Raw genomic sequence first — 17,289 nt, forward strand, 5'->3', positions numbered from 1 at the left:
CCGCTAGGAGGGGTGGAAGCTGTGGTGGTGGTGGTGGCGGTGGAGGAGGAGGTGGAGTTTCGAGCAGCGGGGGTGGTGCTTGTGATGACGACGTCGGTCTCAGAGTCGGACGATTCGGAGGTGCTCGAGACCTCGGTAGTGGCAGGTGCGGTTGTTCGGATCCTTGCACGAGGTGGACTGGTGGTGCTGGTGTTTCCACGGCGACGCGAATCCACCTCTCCTCCTCTTCTCGATCCTCCGGCGAAGCACTGTAACAGGAAGACAAGCGCAGCTTCGAGCTATACGATCCCGCTCAAAGCTTCCACAGAAAGTCTGCGGGATCTCGCCTGGTCCACAATGCTTTGTGATTGGTACCTACTCAGTCACACGTCCTGTGCAAGCACGATTCGCAACCGTCAACGAATCAACACAATCAACAGCTGCAATGAGATCAAGCCTCGTGCCATTCAGCGTGTGCAGCAGTGAATATCGTACTAATCCATGCCGACGGCCCAAACCTCGAGGCCGTAGCACTCGAACCTTGCTTCCCCCTCCTTCCTCCCCGCGTCCCTCCCTTTCCCATCGCACAGGATTTCGTTATCAAACGCTGGGCAGCACGAGCTCACACCCTTCTCCAGCGCACCATCAATCCACAGTCCAAACTTGCCCTCCCCACCGCCCACACTGAGGAACGTCGACTCGGACAAGACCATGTAGTCGTTCTTCCCCGTCCACTTGTACCTCTCCACCCCCCTGTCCTCTTCCTTGCTCGGCGCAGCCGTCGTCTTCCAGAGAAAACACTCTCCGGACCCGTAGTAATGCTGCTGCGGTCGCAGCTTTTCGTTGACAAACGCACCAAAAACGTTGTCATCCCCATCCTTGATGGCAATCACCAGTCCGGCATCCGAGATGCTGTTGAGCCCGCCACCGACGTACATCCTCCTCCCCGCGGTTTGACCACGTGTGCCCATCGCCTGTTGCGTCTCCCTCGATGCGCCTCTCAACCACCCTTCTGCCTGTCCATCCTCTTCACCTGCCTTGCCCGCTTGATTGCCCGACACGCTCCGACCCACTTTCATCGGATCCAGTCCAGCTGCAACACGATGATACAGCGTCTGCAGCGAGATGCCGTGCTGATCGAGAGAATACAACAAACTCCATCGTTTGCCGAGCTGCAATCTCGGTGGAAGCAAAGCCTGGATCCGGGAAGCGTGGAACGACTCGATGACCGTCTCGGTCTCTTCGCGACGATTGGAGAGGGTGACTGGGATGGAACGCTTTTGCTTCTCGTCGAGCGTCCAGTGCCCAGTGTTCCACTTGCGTGTCGAGGCCGTGTCGAAACCAGGTGCGCCAGAGATGGGTGCGGTGGCCGAGTGCGTGGGACCGCGACGGAGCGTTCCCGAAGCATTCATGGACGACGACGACGATGACGCACCACCGGCTGCACCGAGCGCGGCTGAACTCGAAGAGGCGAACAGATCTCGCGCCCGCAGCGGTGCTGAGCTAGAAGAGCTGGAGGAAGGTGCTGCTGCGCCAGAGGAGAAGCCTGACGCGGAAGTTGTTGAAGATGAACCAAACGGCGTCTTTTGACTGTAATCTGATGCGTGCGGAAGGGTTCCACTTGCTCGTCCATCGGAGGCTGAGGATCGTCTACCAGTCATCTCATGCCCGTGCTCGTCTGGATCAACCTTGGGGGCATCACTGGCGATCAACAAGCCGCCACCAGGATTTGAGTCCGCCACGCCGTGGTCAGCCGCACTCCGACCGCCCTCGATTTCCTCTTCCGGCACGATAAAGTCACTCGCGCTAGGCAGGTGATTGGCGATCTCGTTCTGGATCCCACGAAGCGTCGTCCACGTCTTCCTCAAACTACCGGTCCAGCTCGACGGCGAGGTGGGTGAGAGTGATCCCGGACCTGCATCCCTGTGAGCTTGTAATCGAGCGCCGTTGTTGATCGGCTGTGGCTGGGCTGCGAGTCCAAAGTACGAATCCGTGTTTTTGGGCGCAGATGATGACGCGGGCATGGGACTGGTACGTGCGTCGTGCATGCTTTCGAGTTGTTCCGGCTCGAGCACCAGAGGACTGCTTCGACCCAGAGCTGCTTGTGGTGCCCGCTCGAAACGGGAAAAGAAGTCATCGTCGGTCGATGAAGCCGGCGCGTTCTTCTTTTGCTGCTGCTGCTTCTTTTGCTCGAGCTGCTTTTCCACGCCGCGAAGGTCGATGATGGGAGGTGAGGGAGCTCGGTTGGGATTGGTCGCGACTTCAAAAGCGTCGAAGAAGGCGTCGTCTGCAGGATTTGTCGTGTTTGTCACCGACGCTGTCGGCTTGGCCGAAGACGACGGCTGCGAAGGGTTCGTCTGCGATCGTTGAGTAGGCAGAGTGTGCGCAGCTAAAAAGGAGCTCCAGTCGGCCCATTCAGAGGAGGCGCCTGTTCCGCTGACTTTGCGTCCAGCTGCTGGTCGGCTGGCGGGCGTAGATACGGCAGAAGAAGACGGAAGCCTCTTTTGAGCTGCAGAATGGCTACTCAATATCGACTTGTTCGGTTCTTCTGGTGAGAAGCTGGCAACCAGATCTGCCTCCGCCCATTCGTCCTGATCCTCCCCTACAGCACCTTGCGGACGTGGCGAAGGTGAGGCGGCTCTCGTGCGGGTCGGCGAGCTTAGCGACACCGATGATGAAGCTGCTTGGTATTCCAGAGGCTCAGAAAGCCCAGGATCGAAGCTGGAGGGGAAGGCGGTCGAGGCATCGACGAAGGATCCGAAGCCGTCGGACTCCGTTCTAGCATGGCCCGAGGATTCAGAAATGGAACCTCTGCCTCTTCGGCGCAGCGACGACTGGGGCGAGGCCATCCTGAGTATGAGCAAGGTGGGTGCGGGCTAAAGCCGATCAGAGATGCATGCCTGGTGTGTCCGCGACTCACGCCTGTGTCGATGCGTCTCCTCGCGCTTCGTGCCTGGGAAGCCGGCGGTTCAGTGTCTGATCGATTACCGCGCTAGGACGACCACCACGTTGAACTGTGTCTCGAGTAGTGGAAGGTGTTGTCGAGAGGGTCTCGTTGCCGCTGTTCTGGTTGCGCAGCAGTTCGCGGCGGGTTGGTGGACGATGTGATGCAGAGGAGGGGTCCGAGGTTGGAAGAATGCGGGCAACGGGGTTGTGTCACTTTTCAGGTGTTGCTCAGTCACAAAGACACACTTGCCTTCCAGACTCTAAATTTCGCTCAGCGGACGACAGACCGACAGCTGCGTGGGCTGGGGGTCTGTGCGCGTCATGCTGCAGCGTGCACTTCTAGCCAGCATCTTCGTTCTTATTTTAAGCCCAAACCTCTTCCACCTTCTTGCTGGGACACCACCCAATCTTCACTCGCTCATTTGTGTCTGCATCACGGTCCCACGAATGGCTCAACTCAATTGCCTCAGTCGCGCGAAAGAGACCGTGGGCCGAGCGCAACAGTCGGTGGGGCAACGAAAGTGTTGTTACAAGAAAAGCAGACTAGACGGTGACGAAAGAGTGCAAGTATAGTAGCCGCAGAAAGGCAGTGGCGAACAGATGAACCAGGGTTGCTCTGGTCCGGACCGGACGGCGGATCTTTTGCCCCAAAGCGAATGTGAGATGACCGGTTGGCGCATCACTGGTAGAAATGAAGGTCGAATGCCGTCTTCCACGCCACTGCCTCCTCCGGCGTGGACGCAGCAAGGTACAGGATCTCGGAGCGATCTACAACGCGAAGGTTGATGCCGCCCAGGATCTCGACGGGTCGAATGAGCTTGAGCATCGAGCGCAGCAACACGGGCGCGTTGATGTCCTTGTTCCTCGTCTGCTCGGCGCACAGCACCGCAACATCGCTGCACAGGATCAGGGACATGCTCTGATCCTCGGTCACCTGCTGCAAGTGGTCGGCTGACAGCACATGGCTCTGGCTTTGCCTCGTGTCGATGCTGCTCACCGACGCGCTTCGGTCGGAGCGCACGAATCCTGGAATGCGGCGCACCACGCGCTTCAGTTGCAACGATCCATCCTTGAGCAGACGACGATGAGGCTGCACCAGAGGCCCTTCGATGGGTCCTCGGATGCGGTACTGCCACGCCAACAATCGTCGGTCCTGCTCCGACTGACGCTTGCTCTCGTTAACCTTGGATGCGATCTGCGTCACATGCTCAAGCGCGGTGGCCAATGCATCGCCGTCAGCCAGTCGATGGGTGTCGGTGCTCTTGACCAGATCCTCCAGCAGCAAACGGTACCGAGGAATGCGCTGCACAGGCAGCAGCAGGTAGCTCTCCACGTTGAGTTGGTTGTGACGAGGGTGCGTGCGGCAGCGCTTCATGAAGGTTCTGACCTTTTTGCGCTGCGAAGGCGTGAGATTGCCGTCGTTGCCGAAGATGCCCGAAGGAGCGTGTGCGCCCATCAGGCCGTTAAGAGAGCCGCTGGCATAGAGAGCCGCTGCGGTGCCTTGTTGCGCCGACATGGCGCCGAATGCTTGCAAAGCGCCGTAGGCGGTCGTTCCTCGAAGCGAAAGGCCGCCGCCGCCAGCAGCCGAGGATGGAGCCATCCATGCGCTCATCCTGGTCTGCGCAGAGTCGCAATTGTTGATGTAGCTCGTGTACATTTTGAAGAAAGCGGCATGCGTCGAGAAGACCGACGCCACCTTCTCGGCAACCGCTGCTGTCGCTTCAGGCGCCATGTCGCCTGGCGCATCCTGGTCGTGATCGAGCACTGGTTTAGCCATAGCCACCAGCGACGGAAGGAAGACGGTGCGGTGGAACTGCAGCAGCGCTTCAACATTGCCAAAGACTGCGCGATGTTCGGTGGCCGGGATCACCGCGACTCCACTGCTGCCGTCAGCGGGCGCCATGGCTGGCTTGACGTAGATATCGACCAACTCGCTCAGCCCCTTGACGTAGGTACGCTCCGTCGAGATGATCTCCGCAATGATACGGAAGCGTCTCACCGAGTCGTCTTTGCCGCACTGCGTAGTGCTAAGACGTGCTGGCTCGGAAGAGGCGCCTTCAGAGACAGAGCTGGCGGCCGTGCTGGCCACGTACTCTCCGCCAGAGTCTCGCGACTTGGTCGAAGGATTGCTCGACTCGGCTCGGTACACGCTCGGTGTGCGCGAGTGGCCATTTCCATCGCGAAGATGCGCAAGCGAGCTCTTGCTGGGTCCGACGAACGAGGCTGCCTCGGTGCGTCCCGCGGTGAGATCATCCAGATCGCGGAGGTAGTGCATGAGTGCACGCAGACGATTGCGGTGTCTAGCAAGACTCTCCTCGTCCATCTCTGTTCGGGACGGAACAGCTGTGCTGAGAACCGGCCCAGCGGCACTGGCAAGGACAGGCAAGAAGCTGCGTCGACGAGCCTTTTTGGCTTCCGCATCTGACACAAATGGCTGCAGAAGCGATGACGGCTGCAAGGACAGCATGGGCTCGGCAGGTGGATCGAGTGGCGTCATGGGAGCGAGATGATTGTCGACATCGGCGGCAACAGCAGCAGCAAGGCTGCGAGACACCGTAGCAACCGTCGGACAGACGGGCTCGGATTGCGATTGGGTCATCAAAGGCGGTGCGCCGCTCTTTGAAAGAGAGTTGGCCCTCGTAGGGCCGGCAGACGAGCGCAGCGATTTTCGCGAAAACTTGGGCGACGAGAAGCGACTCTCGCTGGGGCTCGTCGCAGGATCGTGGAAAGCGGTACCTAGCCTCTGGCTCGAGGCCTTACGTCCGATCTTTTTGAGGAAGCCGCCCCATCTGCCACTACCTGCGTTACGGTTGTCCAGACCATCGGCGTCAACAAGCGCGCCGATGCGATCCTCGTACTCCGTCGTCGGACGTGATTGTGAATCTCTGGGGCTGATGTGTCCGCTGTCGTTGCTGTCGGACTCAGACGGCGACACGGGCAAGGTCCGCGATCCAGACTGATAGCTGAACATGCTCTGCAGGTCGTTCGCGCTGCGCATGCGAGCCATGAAAGGGCGCTCCGGCACCTGCTGGAGCCTTGTATGGGTGGCGCTGCTGGAGCGAAGTTGCAATTTGGGAGCCTCGCCGAGGTGCGGGACATGCGCAGGCTGCAAGATAGCAGCGAGAGGCCTCTGCGGCTGAGAGAAGAGCGGCGCGACAATGTCTTGCCATGGCCCTCGGAAGCGATTGCCCTCGACAAAGAGATTGCTGAGCTTCGACATGCGATGGAGCCAGCTGGGCAGGAATACGAGCTGATTGCTGCGGAGACTCAGACGTTGAAGCTCCTGAAGCTGGATGAGGCTTGACGGCAGATGCTGCAACCCGATGCGGTCAGCCGAGAGTGCTCGAAGCGCGCGAAGGTTGAGGATCCAGTCTGGCAGGCACTCGACCGGGTTGCCGGAGATGTCGAGCTCTTCGAGCGCGATGCAAGCGCCGATGGCGTCAGGAAGGCGTGGCAAGAAGCAATTCGACAGATCGAGCACCAACAGATTGTTGGTGAGAGGCAAGACTCGTTCCAGAACTTCGACCAGTCCTTCTGTCTGATTGCCGCTCAGCAGTAAGTGGGTGGTGTTGGGACCAGTCTCGGCCTCGATCTGCTCGAGAGTCAGATCGCGACCCTGTACGATCGCAGCGCTGCCATCTTCAGCGGTCTTGACCGCCCTCGATTCGTCGCCGTCAAGCTCGGCACTCTCGTCAAAGTCGTAGAGACCTTCCTCCCAACGCAACTTGCTTGTGTATGCACCGACAATGTGGCTGAACTCGCCATTCTGCAGAAAGCTGTTGATCGATACGTCCGACACCCTACGTCTGCGCGAGGCAGCCGACGACGTGCGCAAGGAGGGCTCTTGCACTGGGCTCGTCGGCGAGTCCTCGGGAGCATCCTGCATAGCAATAATTGAATTGCTGAGGTCGTTGATGGTGGTGATGCGGTCCAATGTTGGACGAGGAGGCCTCTTGGCTGCGCTGGCGGGCGGAGTTCGCGGCGAGCCGGCTCTGCTGAGACCGGGCGATGCTCGTAGGGAGTTGGTGGAGGCCGATGGCCGAAGCGAGCTGGTGCGCGGAGGGCTCTGCCACTGTTCGATGTTGCTCCCACCCAGATTGCTGGATGAGGTCGGCAACGAAGGAGTAAAGCGGCCTGAGTTGGACGACGGTGACGCGACCGAGAACGAAGGGGAATGGGATCGTTGTGCAGCACTGAATGCTGCAGGACGGTAGTTTGATAGGTCGGAAGAGCAGCGGGCACGAGAATCGCGTCGAAGCGGAATCGATGGATTTGCCAAGTTCGACGACGATGCGGAAGCAACGGCAGCAGCAATGTCGTGACTGGCCGACGAGACGGGTGTCACGTCGCTCAGAGCTCGCTGCATGCTTGGAATGACGTTCAGCCCCAACGATCGCAGGCCACTCTCGAGCGAAGCAGCTGGGTCAAATTGGGGTCCGCTTGTCTGTGAATGTCCAACGAGCGGAGACACGTCTACGCGCCTTGTCCAGGAGGGAGCACGATGATGCGAAAAGGGCCCTTGAAGGACTTTTGCGCTTCCGGGGAGCATGGGCGAAGGCAGCACAGGAACAGCGCTCGATCTTCGGCTTGAGATGCCGTGCTCGAAGTCCGAAGTGATGCCAAGGCCTACGGAGCTCTCGTCGAGTTCTTCGGTGGACTCGCCCGTGACGTCTGATTTGAGACTGTAGTGTGCGCACGCAGGGCTGGTTGCGCAGCTCGTCAAGCTTCGTTCTGTCCATTCAGAGGCGTGCGTTGACGACGAATCGCGCACAGAGTTGTCGGAGGAGAAGTGGGTGTGCTGCGAGCTGCGCCTCTGACTGGCTGGCGAGGGGTAGCCCGTGTGGTCAAGTGGGGCACCCATGATCGGAAATGCCGCAGGCTGATAGGGCTGAATCATCTCGACCGAGCTCAGGCGAGGCGGTGCGAGCGGAGCGGCGTGACCGAGATCTGCCAGTGGCGATTCTGGCATGATTCGGGGTGAATGGAAAGTCTGGGGTGACAACGATTCGGGGCTGGCACAGGGACTGACAGAGGTCCTCTCCTCCGCTGCGCAAGGAACAGAGGGAGAAGATTGGAGGTTCGCTCCTGGTGAACCTTCTGTCGAAGCGTTTCCCGTAGGGCTACGGGTGGAAGGCGGGCGAGCAGGAAGAGCCTTCAGAGCATATGTCGAAAACGCCTGGGCAGGCTGGGCAGATGTTGGAGGTGATGATGGCGGTGGTGATGGAAGCGACTTCTCGGAGGGCAAAGAGATAGTGTTGGCTCTTGGAGTGAGCTGCGAGACGGACATGACGTTTCCATGCAGCCATACACGGTCTGTCCTGAACTGCTGAGGAGTCGATCCTGTCGAAGATGGGAGGCGTGATACCGTGCGTCGAGTACCTGGCAGCTCGATCCGACCCACTCGATAGTGCTTGCAATGCCAACGGCAGATTCGACAAGAATCGTCAGGTCGAAACTAGTCAAGAGACCCCCCTTTTCTGAATGCTTCGAGAGAAGCGTCGCAGCTGCGGTGCACGGACCGAACGTTGCGATGCAGTCGAGCGTCTAAGGCAGTGCGGCGAAGCAATGTGTGTGCGGACCTGCCGTGTCCTTTAGGCTTTCTGACACGTTTCGGCGATGCTCCGTCACGGCGGTGGAGCGTCCGAGATGAAGACAGGGAGGATCAAACTCGAGATGAAAGACGAAATTGGACTGACCAGACAGCGCTCTCCTGCGATGTCCTTACGTGGGCACGGAGGGCCGAGCCAGCTCGACGGGGGCTTGAAAAGCTAGGATCCTGCGCCCTGCCTAGGGAAAACGATGAACGAATACCTGAAAGGGAAGCGAACTACCTTGCTTTAAGCTGAGAGTGCGCCGATGGGTTGCCGCTCGTGATCATTGGCGTGGGGCGGGTGAACTTTGTCGGATCTGGTCGTGAAGCGTTGCGTGGCGTGATCGGGGACTGCTGATGCGCTGCCTTGACTCGGAATGAAGCAGTCGGATGTTGGTGAACTTAGGCTTAGGCTTTAACTCGAGGTGCGTCAGATTTGTCGCGGCAAGTCCGATTCGAGGGTCACGACGACTAGATGTGCTTGCGCGCTACGAATCCAGGAGGAATGTTGGCTTGAAAGTGCGAAACGTTAAAGTCGATGAAGGTTGCGGACACCAGGTCGAGCGATCATGGAGCTGAGAAAGGTCGGCACTTTGCCAGAAAGAAGCCGGAATGATTACGGCGATTGGGACCGACGGCGCAGAGCGTGGAAGTGGCGGACAGGAGCTGGTCGAAGTCGGGGTGAAGGTGGGAGATGCGTCCGTATCGTGATCCGAGGTCAATGTTGAGTATGAGTCTGCGCCCACGAATTCGAAGGCTTCCGATCGAGCTCGTCAAGTGAATGGACGGGAGAGCGATCGAGGTGATGAAGAGGAGAGAGACACGGGTGAGGCGGAACAGTGAATCTGGTGATGGGGAATCAGGGGCAGACGGTAACAGATCGAGGCCGCAGCTGTCGTTTGGGTCCTGAACGTCGATGGCAGATCGCAAAAGACAATGCTTCGGGACAAAGAAGATGTCCAGCCAGCAAGGGACAGCTGCATATTGTTGCAGTAGATTGGCTGACGATGCAGCAGTTTGCTGCATGTGACTTTTGGACGACAAGCCTTCCAGCTTCTCAATTTCAGCAATCTGGGCGACTGCATCCGCATGATCACAGTCGTGCATGCCGACCATGATCCATCCTGGCACTTCTTACATCTGTCTCTTTGCGATCAACAATGCTACGGCGATACACGGGTTGTCAACGTGAAACAGCCAGCGCAATCACGGACACAAGGACGCCGTCGAGCAGAGCGAACTCTGCTAAATTGTGTGTGATGCTTAAGAAGAAAGGGGGTCCAGTCAAGCTAGCCTCGCATGCACGTAACCGAAGTTTGCTACATAAAGGCGAACCGTCCTCAAGTCACATTTCCTTTTCTTCCCACAGTCTTGTTCTCGGGATCTGAGACATTTCGCGATTTCTTCCTACTTTCACACTCCGACAGCAAAACTGCATGTTTCTGTGTTGTGTCTCTTGAGCTGCAGCTACCGGGATTGTTTGTCTCTGATAACGCCCACGAAGAAGAGCCTGCTGTCCTCAATAAGGGCGCATGTATATGCATGCACGAGAGCGCATCCATCCGCGACGTGGCAAATGCTCCCAGCGACCTGGAAATGAGGGTCCGACCAAAGGCAATCGGAACTCCCTGTAAATGACTTGCTCGCGATCCCGCACTTCACTTTCTCGTTGTTGTGTTATCTCTCCCTCCCAGCGTACGATAGGACATATGAAAGCGGCGTCGACGCTGACGGAGACGATGCCTGTAGTGTTTTTCAAGGTCAACGGCCATCGTTCGCAAGCGAAAGGTACTGCAAAGGGAGGGGTCAAGTCAAGGGAGGAGGCGTAATCTGCGCCCTGCATACGCCCCCTCGAAGCCCAAGGAGGCTGGGCGCCCCGATACGTCCACGCGTGGCTCGAGCGTGGCAACATCAGCTCCGACTCGACGAACCCTTCCCCTCTCCTATTCCCATTCTACGTCCGTTGTCAGCTTCCGCCCTTCTTTTGGCAGCTTCCGTGCATGCGTCTTCCACTCCGTCCCCAGTTTCATTCGCTTTCGTGGAGACAAAGCGCGGGACCCTTTGTGAACAACGGCTTCAGCGAAGGCTGCAATGCGGCGTTGACCGACATGCAACGCAGCGCTTACCGTTGTGCTCGATCGTCTCTTCGTGCGCCGGGTCGCATGCTCTCTCACCTGGTCGTCGTTTGACTTATCGCAGAAATCTTTGTTCACCAAGCGAGGAAAGTGGTCGCGATCGCGGAATCAGTTCTTCCGGACTCCGTTCAGGCTTTTGAGACCACTCGGTGACGCTGGGGCTCCTGTCCCCGTCGAGTGCAACGTGCGTCGTCGCCAGACTTGTTGTCGATTCGTGCTCTCACACAAAACTTCTCGCTAAGGCGAGGTCGATCCATGATTGCAAACTCGGCTAAAACAAAAAAAGCGCACGGGACCCTCGTTTTTTTCGACACAGAATCGGGTCGATCAATCACGAGAGAAGTGTCGATCATACTGAGATCTGTTTTGATTTTCTGTATGCAATGGTTTGTGTGGTATTCAAGTAGTAAGAGAACATCGGCTGTCCGCACACGACCTCGCTTTCAGAACCCGGTAGAGCCCTCGCGCAACTGCGCCAGCTTCTTGTTGATCTCGCTCGGCTTTCTCTCCATCTCACCTGCAATCGCGTTCTGCTTCGCCGGTGGAAGCGATCCGAACGTCTCGCAAAGATCTCCATCGATGACGCTCTTGACCGGAGCATAGCTGCTCCGGTAAGCCAGGTGATCTCTCCCTACGAGGCTGTTGTTCTCCTGCCTAATGTGCGATTCAAGCGTCGACAAAGTGTCGACGTCTTCCTTGCTGACAAAGGGAACCAGTGCACCGATGGTCCCAGATAGACCGGTGTAGAGGATCACTTCTCGACCGCCAGGAACCATGGCTGTGCGGTGAAGCGACGTGATGATGTCGCCGACGAAAAAGTGTGCCACCAACGTTGCCTTGTGAGGCGCACCCATCAGAACCGGCTTTTCGTGGACGATCGTCATTCCCGTTGGATCCTCATCGACACTTCTGCTCGTGTTGGCGTCGATCCTCAAGACGTAGACGTTGCCGAACTTGTCCGCAGCAGCAACCGTGTCGTAGTCCAGCATCGTACACCTCGTGACGAATTTGGGCATGACATCGTCGGCAAACACGACGAGGCGATTCTCGAGCGGTTTGTAGCTGGCAAACACGATGCTTTCCTGCATGTCGCCGATCACGATACGGGATCCTTGCGCGTCGAGCGAGACGACAGCCGTGGCGAAAGATTTGTTCTCGCACTTGCGGAGCAGTTTCTTCTTGCCCAGATCGTAGATGCGAAGCGCTTTGCCGACACCTGCGAGAAGTCGGCCTTGGAAGGCACGCAGTACCAGCGGTACGTCATCCACCTCGGTCTTGTGCAGCACCTCGAGCTCGCGTCCGTCGTTGACCAGGCGGTAGGTCGTGAGGTATGCCTTCTTGAACGAGCGCGGAGACAGAACGACGTCGACCGCGGAGCCGACGACGACCATCGCCTCCTTTTCGGCACTCGCAAAAGGTACGACCGCTATGCTGAATGCTGCTTCGTTGTCGTCCAACTCAAGCTTGAATGTCGTTTGCGACTGCACACCATCTACAACACGGATGCAGCTTGCCCAGTTGCCTGCTTCGGCACTTATCAGGCCGAACTCGGCCGGATTGAGGTCCAGCACACCTCGCTGATGCGGTTTGAGCTCCTTCTCGAGCAGTTCGGTCCGTCTGCGTTGCGAACCTGGCAACAGTGTTCGGTGCTCGGCCTCGACCACGTAGAACAGGCCTTGTTCGTTCGGATGGTGGGCGATCCTGCGCGGCGTGTACGACAGCGACACGGAGTCCTGCTTCAACTTGCTCGCGAGCGATGGGATGGTAAAGATGCGAAGCGTGCTTCCTACGATACCGATCAAGCCCTCAGGACACAGCTCGGCGCTGAAAGACCACGCGTGATCCAAAGCGTCAAAGATGAGCGGTACGAACTGCAAACGATCCTGATACGTATACGAAAGCCATGTTCGCGTGCTCAAAGCCATAACAGCTGGCTGACCGTGCACTTTGGTTCGGATCAGGCGCACCGCCTTGCTTCCCAGGAAACGCGTTCTTGTGTCCGTCAGCTGACCCGTCACGGCATCTAGGACGGTGCGAAGGAGGACGCCGTTCTGGAGGCCAATGTTGACGAAGGTTGTCGCGTGGTTGCGGTCGATGGTGGCGTCGTGCATCTCGGCTATGCAGATGCTGGACGCAGGTGCTGTGAGGGCCTGGATCGAGATGGAAGCTAATGTCGAGGTGGGCTCGAGCGAGATGATGCGCACGGTGGAGTCATCGCAGCCAACGGCAAGATAAGGTGTTCTCTGACGGCCTTCAGGACAATCAGCCATACTCATCGTGAGCACAGCGGCGCCCATAGCTTTGCGCTCCTGATACTCGTTGAGTTGGCCGTCCATGTCGAGTTCAAAGTAGACCAGTTCGTTGCTGCTAAGCGCAACCACCACCTGGCGCTCATTGGTGCATGTCGCCACGATGGTCGTCTGTCTGCCATTGGGAAGACTCGGTGTAGCCCACTCGTTGATCTGCTTGTCCACAAGAACGTGACGGATGCCGTGCGGGTGCACCTGCAAAAGAGCGTCTTCGCCCAATTGCTGTACCGCATGCGTGGGCGATGAGGTTAGGAATCCGCTATCTGATACCTCTTCGATCGTCTCTCCGATGCTGAGAACGAGCGTTCCATTGACGAAGCTGAGTATGATATAGCTGTCATGTTCGTCCTGCCGTGTGATCTTGGTCGTCCACACTGCGCTGGGCACACCAGGCAAGTCTGAGCTTACCGCCTCTTGCGCTTCGAGACCATGCCGCAACATCTTGAGACTGCTTCTTGCGCCTCGTCCGCAGGCAGCAAAGATCTGTGGCGAGTCCGACGCCAGCGGATTGAGAGGCTTGGCGTCGAGGATGGGCTCGAGGCTTGGCACTTCGTCGACCTGCACGAGGTTGTCGAGCGGCCTCGGTGTGAACGTGGGCAGCTGTGGACGTCGTCGGCCAGCGCCATTCTCGTCGTAGTCGGTTGAAATGTACTCGGGCAAGTCGTCGTCATCACCAAGCTTCTGGAATGAGTAAAGCAGCTGTGGGCCGTACTCGGACGCCACAAATAGGAAGCCTGACCGCAAGATGGCTAGACCGGATGCGACTGGGACAGTGTCGAAATACTTGATCTTGAGCGAGCGGATCTCGTCGTCCTGATGCTCCATCGTGATCTTGAACAGGTCGCCGTCTTCTGTCTGGACGAGGAAGAAGAAGGCGTTCTTCATCTTGTGCAGCACACTTGCGACGATCAGCGTGCCTCGCCTTTCTGATGTCTTTTCGATAGGGTTGAGCCGCTTTGGGATGGGAACACGGTGCTCTGGCTGGTCCTGATGTTTGTAGGTAATGTAGTCTTCGCTGCAGACGAGAACACCACTTGGTCCGTCCCACTTCTCCAGATTCTGATTGTACCCGCCTGGCACCTGAATGAGCAGATTTGACCGCGGATCGACGGGCTCGGACCACTTGCGCACGACGTGATTGAGACCAAGATCGAGTTCGTAGTAGGTGAGCGCCTTTTCGGCTTCTTCGAATGCACGTCCTGATGGATCGTGGTCAGAGTCAGAATAGTCGACCTCGAGACAAGCGAAAAGAGGGTTCTCGAAGCCTACGTCGACGCCGATGATGTGATGGATGATGCCATTGGGTCGATGCGCTTCGAGCGGACTTGAAATGGTGAGGTTTGCCTGAGCGTCTCTGTTCAGAATGTATACGAGCTTGGCCTTCTCCATGGCGCCGATCATGGTGGCGCGACCCTTGGGATCTGTAGCGAGGTACTGCCCTGGTACGATTCTGCGAGAACCGGATCGTCCGAACGTCTCCTGATGCACCTTGTCGAACGAGTTGGTTTTCGGTTGATACTCGAGAATGACGATTCTCCCCGAGTCGGAGCCGACGATGAGATAGTCCTTGGAGCCACCGGTGAGTCGAAAGGAGGCCAAGCTACGCACCACGCCGAAAGCATCGTGGGAGAGCACCGTGTCGACTTTGCCTGTCTGCGTATCGGGTCTCAGAAGCTCGAGACGACTGCCCTTTGCGACGACGATCTCCTGCTGCCGCATGCCTGAGAACTGACCCACCACGGTCGCATTGACGCTGCCGGAAGGCTGCAGCGTCAGGTTGTAAAGGTGCATGCCGTCCATCTTGAGGTGATTGTCGAAGCGTGGTGCTGCAGTGTGGACTCGGCGATCGACGAGCTCGAGATGTTGTTCCGAGGTGCAGGATGGACGTTTCGGGAGGCTCCCTCTTCTGACTATGTCTTTTGGCGGCTGCGAGAGCGCGTCTCGTGATGTGTACTTCCTTCTCGCTCAATTGGATGGTCGAAAGAACGGGCGGAAACCAACAGCCGAACGCCAAGAACGCGATACCGAGCTTGAAGCCCACGGCAGTGCGTTGCACTTTCCAGATTGCTGCTTGAGGTGACGTCAAAGCAAGATCCGATATGGGAGGGCGAGTCGAAAGGCATGCATAGGAGGACGATCGAAAGCTTCCAAAGGAGGAAGCGGCTCAGCCCATGCAAGTGAAAAAAGCTCGGAAGACGGGGCTTTCGTTTTAAACAATGTTACGTTGGATTTAGCAACACTACCTCACGGAGAAATTTGTGTCGCAGATTCGGAGGATTGCAAAGGAGATGTTGCACTTTTCAACGTCCGCCTGCATCCGAACTTTGCAACGGATCGACCAGTTGCTTCCGATGACAGTGGTCCGCAAGTACGGTCGAGACAGGCAGCTGGATGCGATGTGATCATCATCTCGGTGCTCAGCAGACGTGATTTCAAGAGGTGAAGATGTACTCGTTAATGCTAGATCGTTACATTCGTTGGGCTGCTATCATTACAAAGTAGAGAACCACACGAGAAGAAATGACGACACTTCCTGGCAAGGGAACAAACACATAATGTCGACGCAGCGTGCACCGACCATGCGCCTTTGACCAAGATTCTGTCGTTCGTAAAGTGAATGGGATGGCTGAATTGTCCGTAAAAATGGCCCAGCGTGCCACAGGCTCCAGCTTTCTGGAGCTGCCAGTGCAAGCGTTGAGCCTAGTGTCGCAGTCGTCTTCCTGGTTAACGACGGTGCAGTGGCCTTCGAAAAGCCTCAAGAGGCCGCGAAATTCCACGAGGGAAGCTGCTTGAGAGGCCGTCAAAGTCAGCCATGACGAGGCGGCCAGCATCGAGCGAGATCCGTATCGTCGACACTCTGGTAACAAAATACGACGTGCTTAGAAGCTGTAGATATTGTTCTCCTTGGTGGCGAGAGCGTAGTAGTGCTCGATCCTCTTCTTGAAGCGCCAGCACATGAAGTATGCGTACAGCTGCAACGCCAAGTCGATGGCGAGCGAGAAGACAAAGGCGATGTAGAGACTATGGAAGCCGGCTGAGCACAGCCCTGAAGGCATCGTGCCGTTGTTTGTACCTTGCTCGCCCGCTGTCCCCCACAGCTGACCACCGTTGTTGCATTCCCACACGATCTTGGTTTGCTGTCTATCGAGCTGAAACATCATGAAAGCAGCTCGAACGGCGACGACCAGTAGGATGATGGGCCAGAGGAAGAAGCAGAGGCGCATGAACATGTACGAGTTGTTGGCCATGCCGATGGTGGTGATGATGCAGATCGCCATGACTGCCATGCCGATACCGCCGTAAATCTGCCACTCGGGGTAGTTGAAGAAGAGGAACTGCCCCTTTTGGAAAAGCAGGATGGAGCCGGCCAGATTGTACGCTGCGATGAAGACGTTCCACACCATGGCGCCAGAGCGCAAAGGGAAAAGGAGCAAGCAATTGTCACACCACATGATGTCTGCTGGAGATACCTTTTGAGGTACTTTCCACCGATGCACAAGCTGCGAGAGGGGCTTTGTTTGAGCGGTTGGTCGTCACAGCGCTTGATGTCGTGAGATCGTAAAGGCCGTTAGCAGGCAGTGCTGATGTTGATCAACAAGCCCGGATTTTGTTTCGAGGTGAAAGCAGATATGGTAGGGAGGGAAGAAAGATGAAGCCAGACGGATGGCGAGGAGGGTGGTGGGAAGCAGGCAGGACAGGAACGCTCAAGTCAAGTCCAGACGTGTGAAGCGGAGTCAACGACCAGGCTTGGCAACAAAGCTTCAGGTGCGAAGCGGATTGCAGCGGAGAGCGAAAATGACGGGGCAGCAGGGCGCAGAGTTGCAGGGCGGAGATGGACAGGGGCCAAAATGTCGCGAGATGCATGCACCACTGCTCGAGCTCCAAGGTTGACTTGCAGAAGAACAGTTCCTTGACCGCCGCATCATTGATACAGTTCCATCTCACTTAGTACTCCTCGACCACAATGACCTGCTATCATGGTCCGTATCAGAAGCGAGTCTGCTGCTGGGCTGAAAGCCGACTCTGTCGTGTGGAGGGCGCAGTCTCTCCGACATCAACACGCAGATAGCATCGCTTTCCATGACTCAAACGGCCTACGAGTGTTCAGCCTGGAGCAGCCTGTCGATTCAAGCCAGCAACAGAGAGCGTTTCCGCTTCTTCAGACGTCCACGTTCCGAGCCAGGACCGCTCGCATTGCAGCTCATCCCGAGAGACGCTTGGACCTCGCGGCAAGGTACAGCAGCGCGGTTTTGGCCCAGCAACGCGAGGCACGACACAACCCATGCAGGCTTGCAACCCGAATGAAGGTCAAAGCTGCAGCGCCGACAGA

At 57.4% G+C, this 17,289-nt stretch overlaps 7 protein-coding genes across 7 annotated transcripts in view; 1 reads left to right on the forward strand and 6 right to left on the reverse strand.

The window, feature by feature from the left end:
- PHSY_007100 (hypothetical protein) overlaps positions 1 to 465 on the forward strand; it is a gene marked incomplete at both ends in the record, with an annotated part of 4,025 nt that extends 3,560 nt beyond the window's left edge. Inside the window, one exon of the mRNA XM_012337695.1 lies at positions 8 to 465. Within this exon, the coding sequence (XP_012193085.1) occupies positions 8 to 465 (458 nt within the window). The remainder of the gene's footprint in view (positions 1 to 7) is intronic.
- An 8-nt stretch (positions 466 to 473) lies between these two features.
- Positions 474 to 2,828, reverse strand: PHSY_007101 (hypothetical protein; the record flags this gene model as incomplete). The annotated part of the gene is made up of 1 exon (XM_012337696.1): positions 474 to 2,828. The coding sequence occupies one exon, from the start codon at positions 2,826 to 2,828 to the stop codon at positions 474 to 476; it is 2,355 nt and encodes a 784-aa protein (XP_012193086.1).
- A 776-nt stretch (positions 2,829 to 3,604) lies between these two features.
- Positions 3,605 to 7,822, reverse strand: PHSY_007102 (hypothetical protein; the record flags this gene model as incomplete). The annotated part of the gene is made up of 1 exon (XM_012337697.1): positions 3,605 to 7,822. The coding sequence occupies one exon, from the start codon at positions 7,820 to 7,822 to the stop codon at positions 3,605 to 3,607; it is 4,218 nt and encodes a 1,405-aa protein (XP_012193087.1).
- Positions 7,823 to 9,082: 1,260 nt separating this feature from the next.
- On the reverse strand, positions 9,083 to 9,622 carry PHSY_007103 (hypothetical protein; the record flags this gene model as incomplete). The annotated part of the gene is made up of 1 exon (XM_012337698.1): positions 9,083 to 9,622. One exon carries the CDS (start codon positions 9,620 to 9,622, stop codon positions 9,083 to 9,085), a length of 540 nt encoding a protein of 179 aa, XP_012193088.1.
- A 1,471-nt stretch (positions 9,623 to 11,093) lies between these two features.
- Positions 11,094 to 14,759, reverse strand: PHSY_007104 (hypothetical protein; the record flags this gene model as incomplete). Its single annotated transcript, XM_012337699.1, has 1 exon — positions 11,094 to 14,759. One exon carries the CDS (start codon positions 14,757 to 14,759, stop codon positions 11,094 to 11,096), a length of 3,666 nt encoding a protein of 1,221 aa, XP_012193089.1.
- A 668-nt stretch (positions 14,760 to 15,427) lies between these two features.
- On the reverse strand, positions 15,428 to 15,790 carry PHSY_007105 (hypothetical protein; the record flags this gene model as incomplete). Its single annotated transcript, XM_012337700.1, has 1 exon — positions 15,428 to 15,790. One exon carries the CDS (start codon positions 15,788 to 15,790, stop codon positions 15,428 to 15,430), a length of 363 nt encoding a protein of 120 aa, XP_012193090.1.
- Positions 15,791 to 15,838: 48 nt separating this feature from the next.
- Positions 15,839 to 16,363, reverse strand: PHSY_007106 (hypothetical protein; the record flags this gene model as incomplete). The annotated part of the gene is made up of 1 exon (XM_012337701.1): positions 15,839 to 16,363. One exon carries the CDS (start codon positions 16,361 to 16,363, stop codon positions 15,839 to 15,841), a length of 525 nt encoding a protein of 174 aa, XP_012193091.1.
- Positions 16,364 to 17,289: the final 926 nt, after the last annotated feature.

Source organism: Pseudozyma hubeiensis (genome assembly GCF_000403515.1).
Source record: "Pseudozyma hubeiensis SY62 DNA, scaffold: PHS68, whole genome shotgun sequence".
NCBI lineage: Eukaryota > Fungi > Basidiomycota > Ustilaginomycetes > Ustilaginales > Ustilaginaceae > Pseudozyma > Pseudozyma hubeiensis.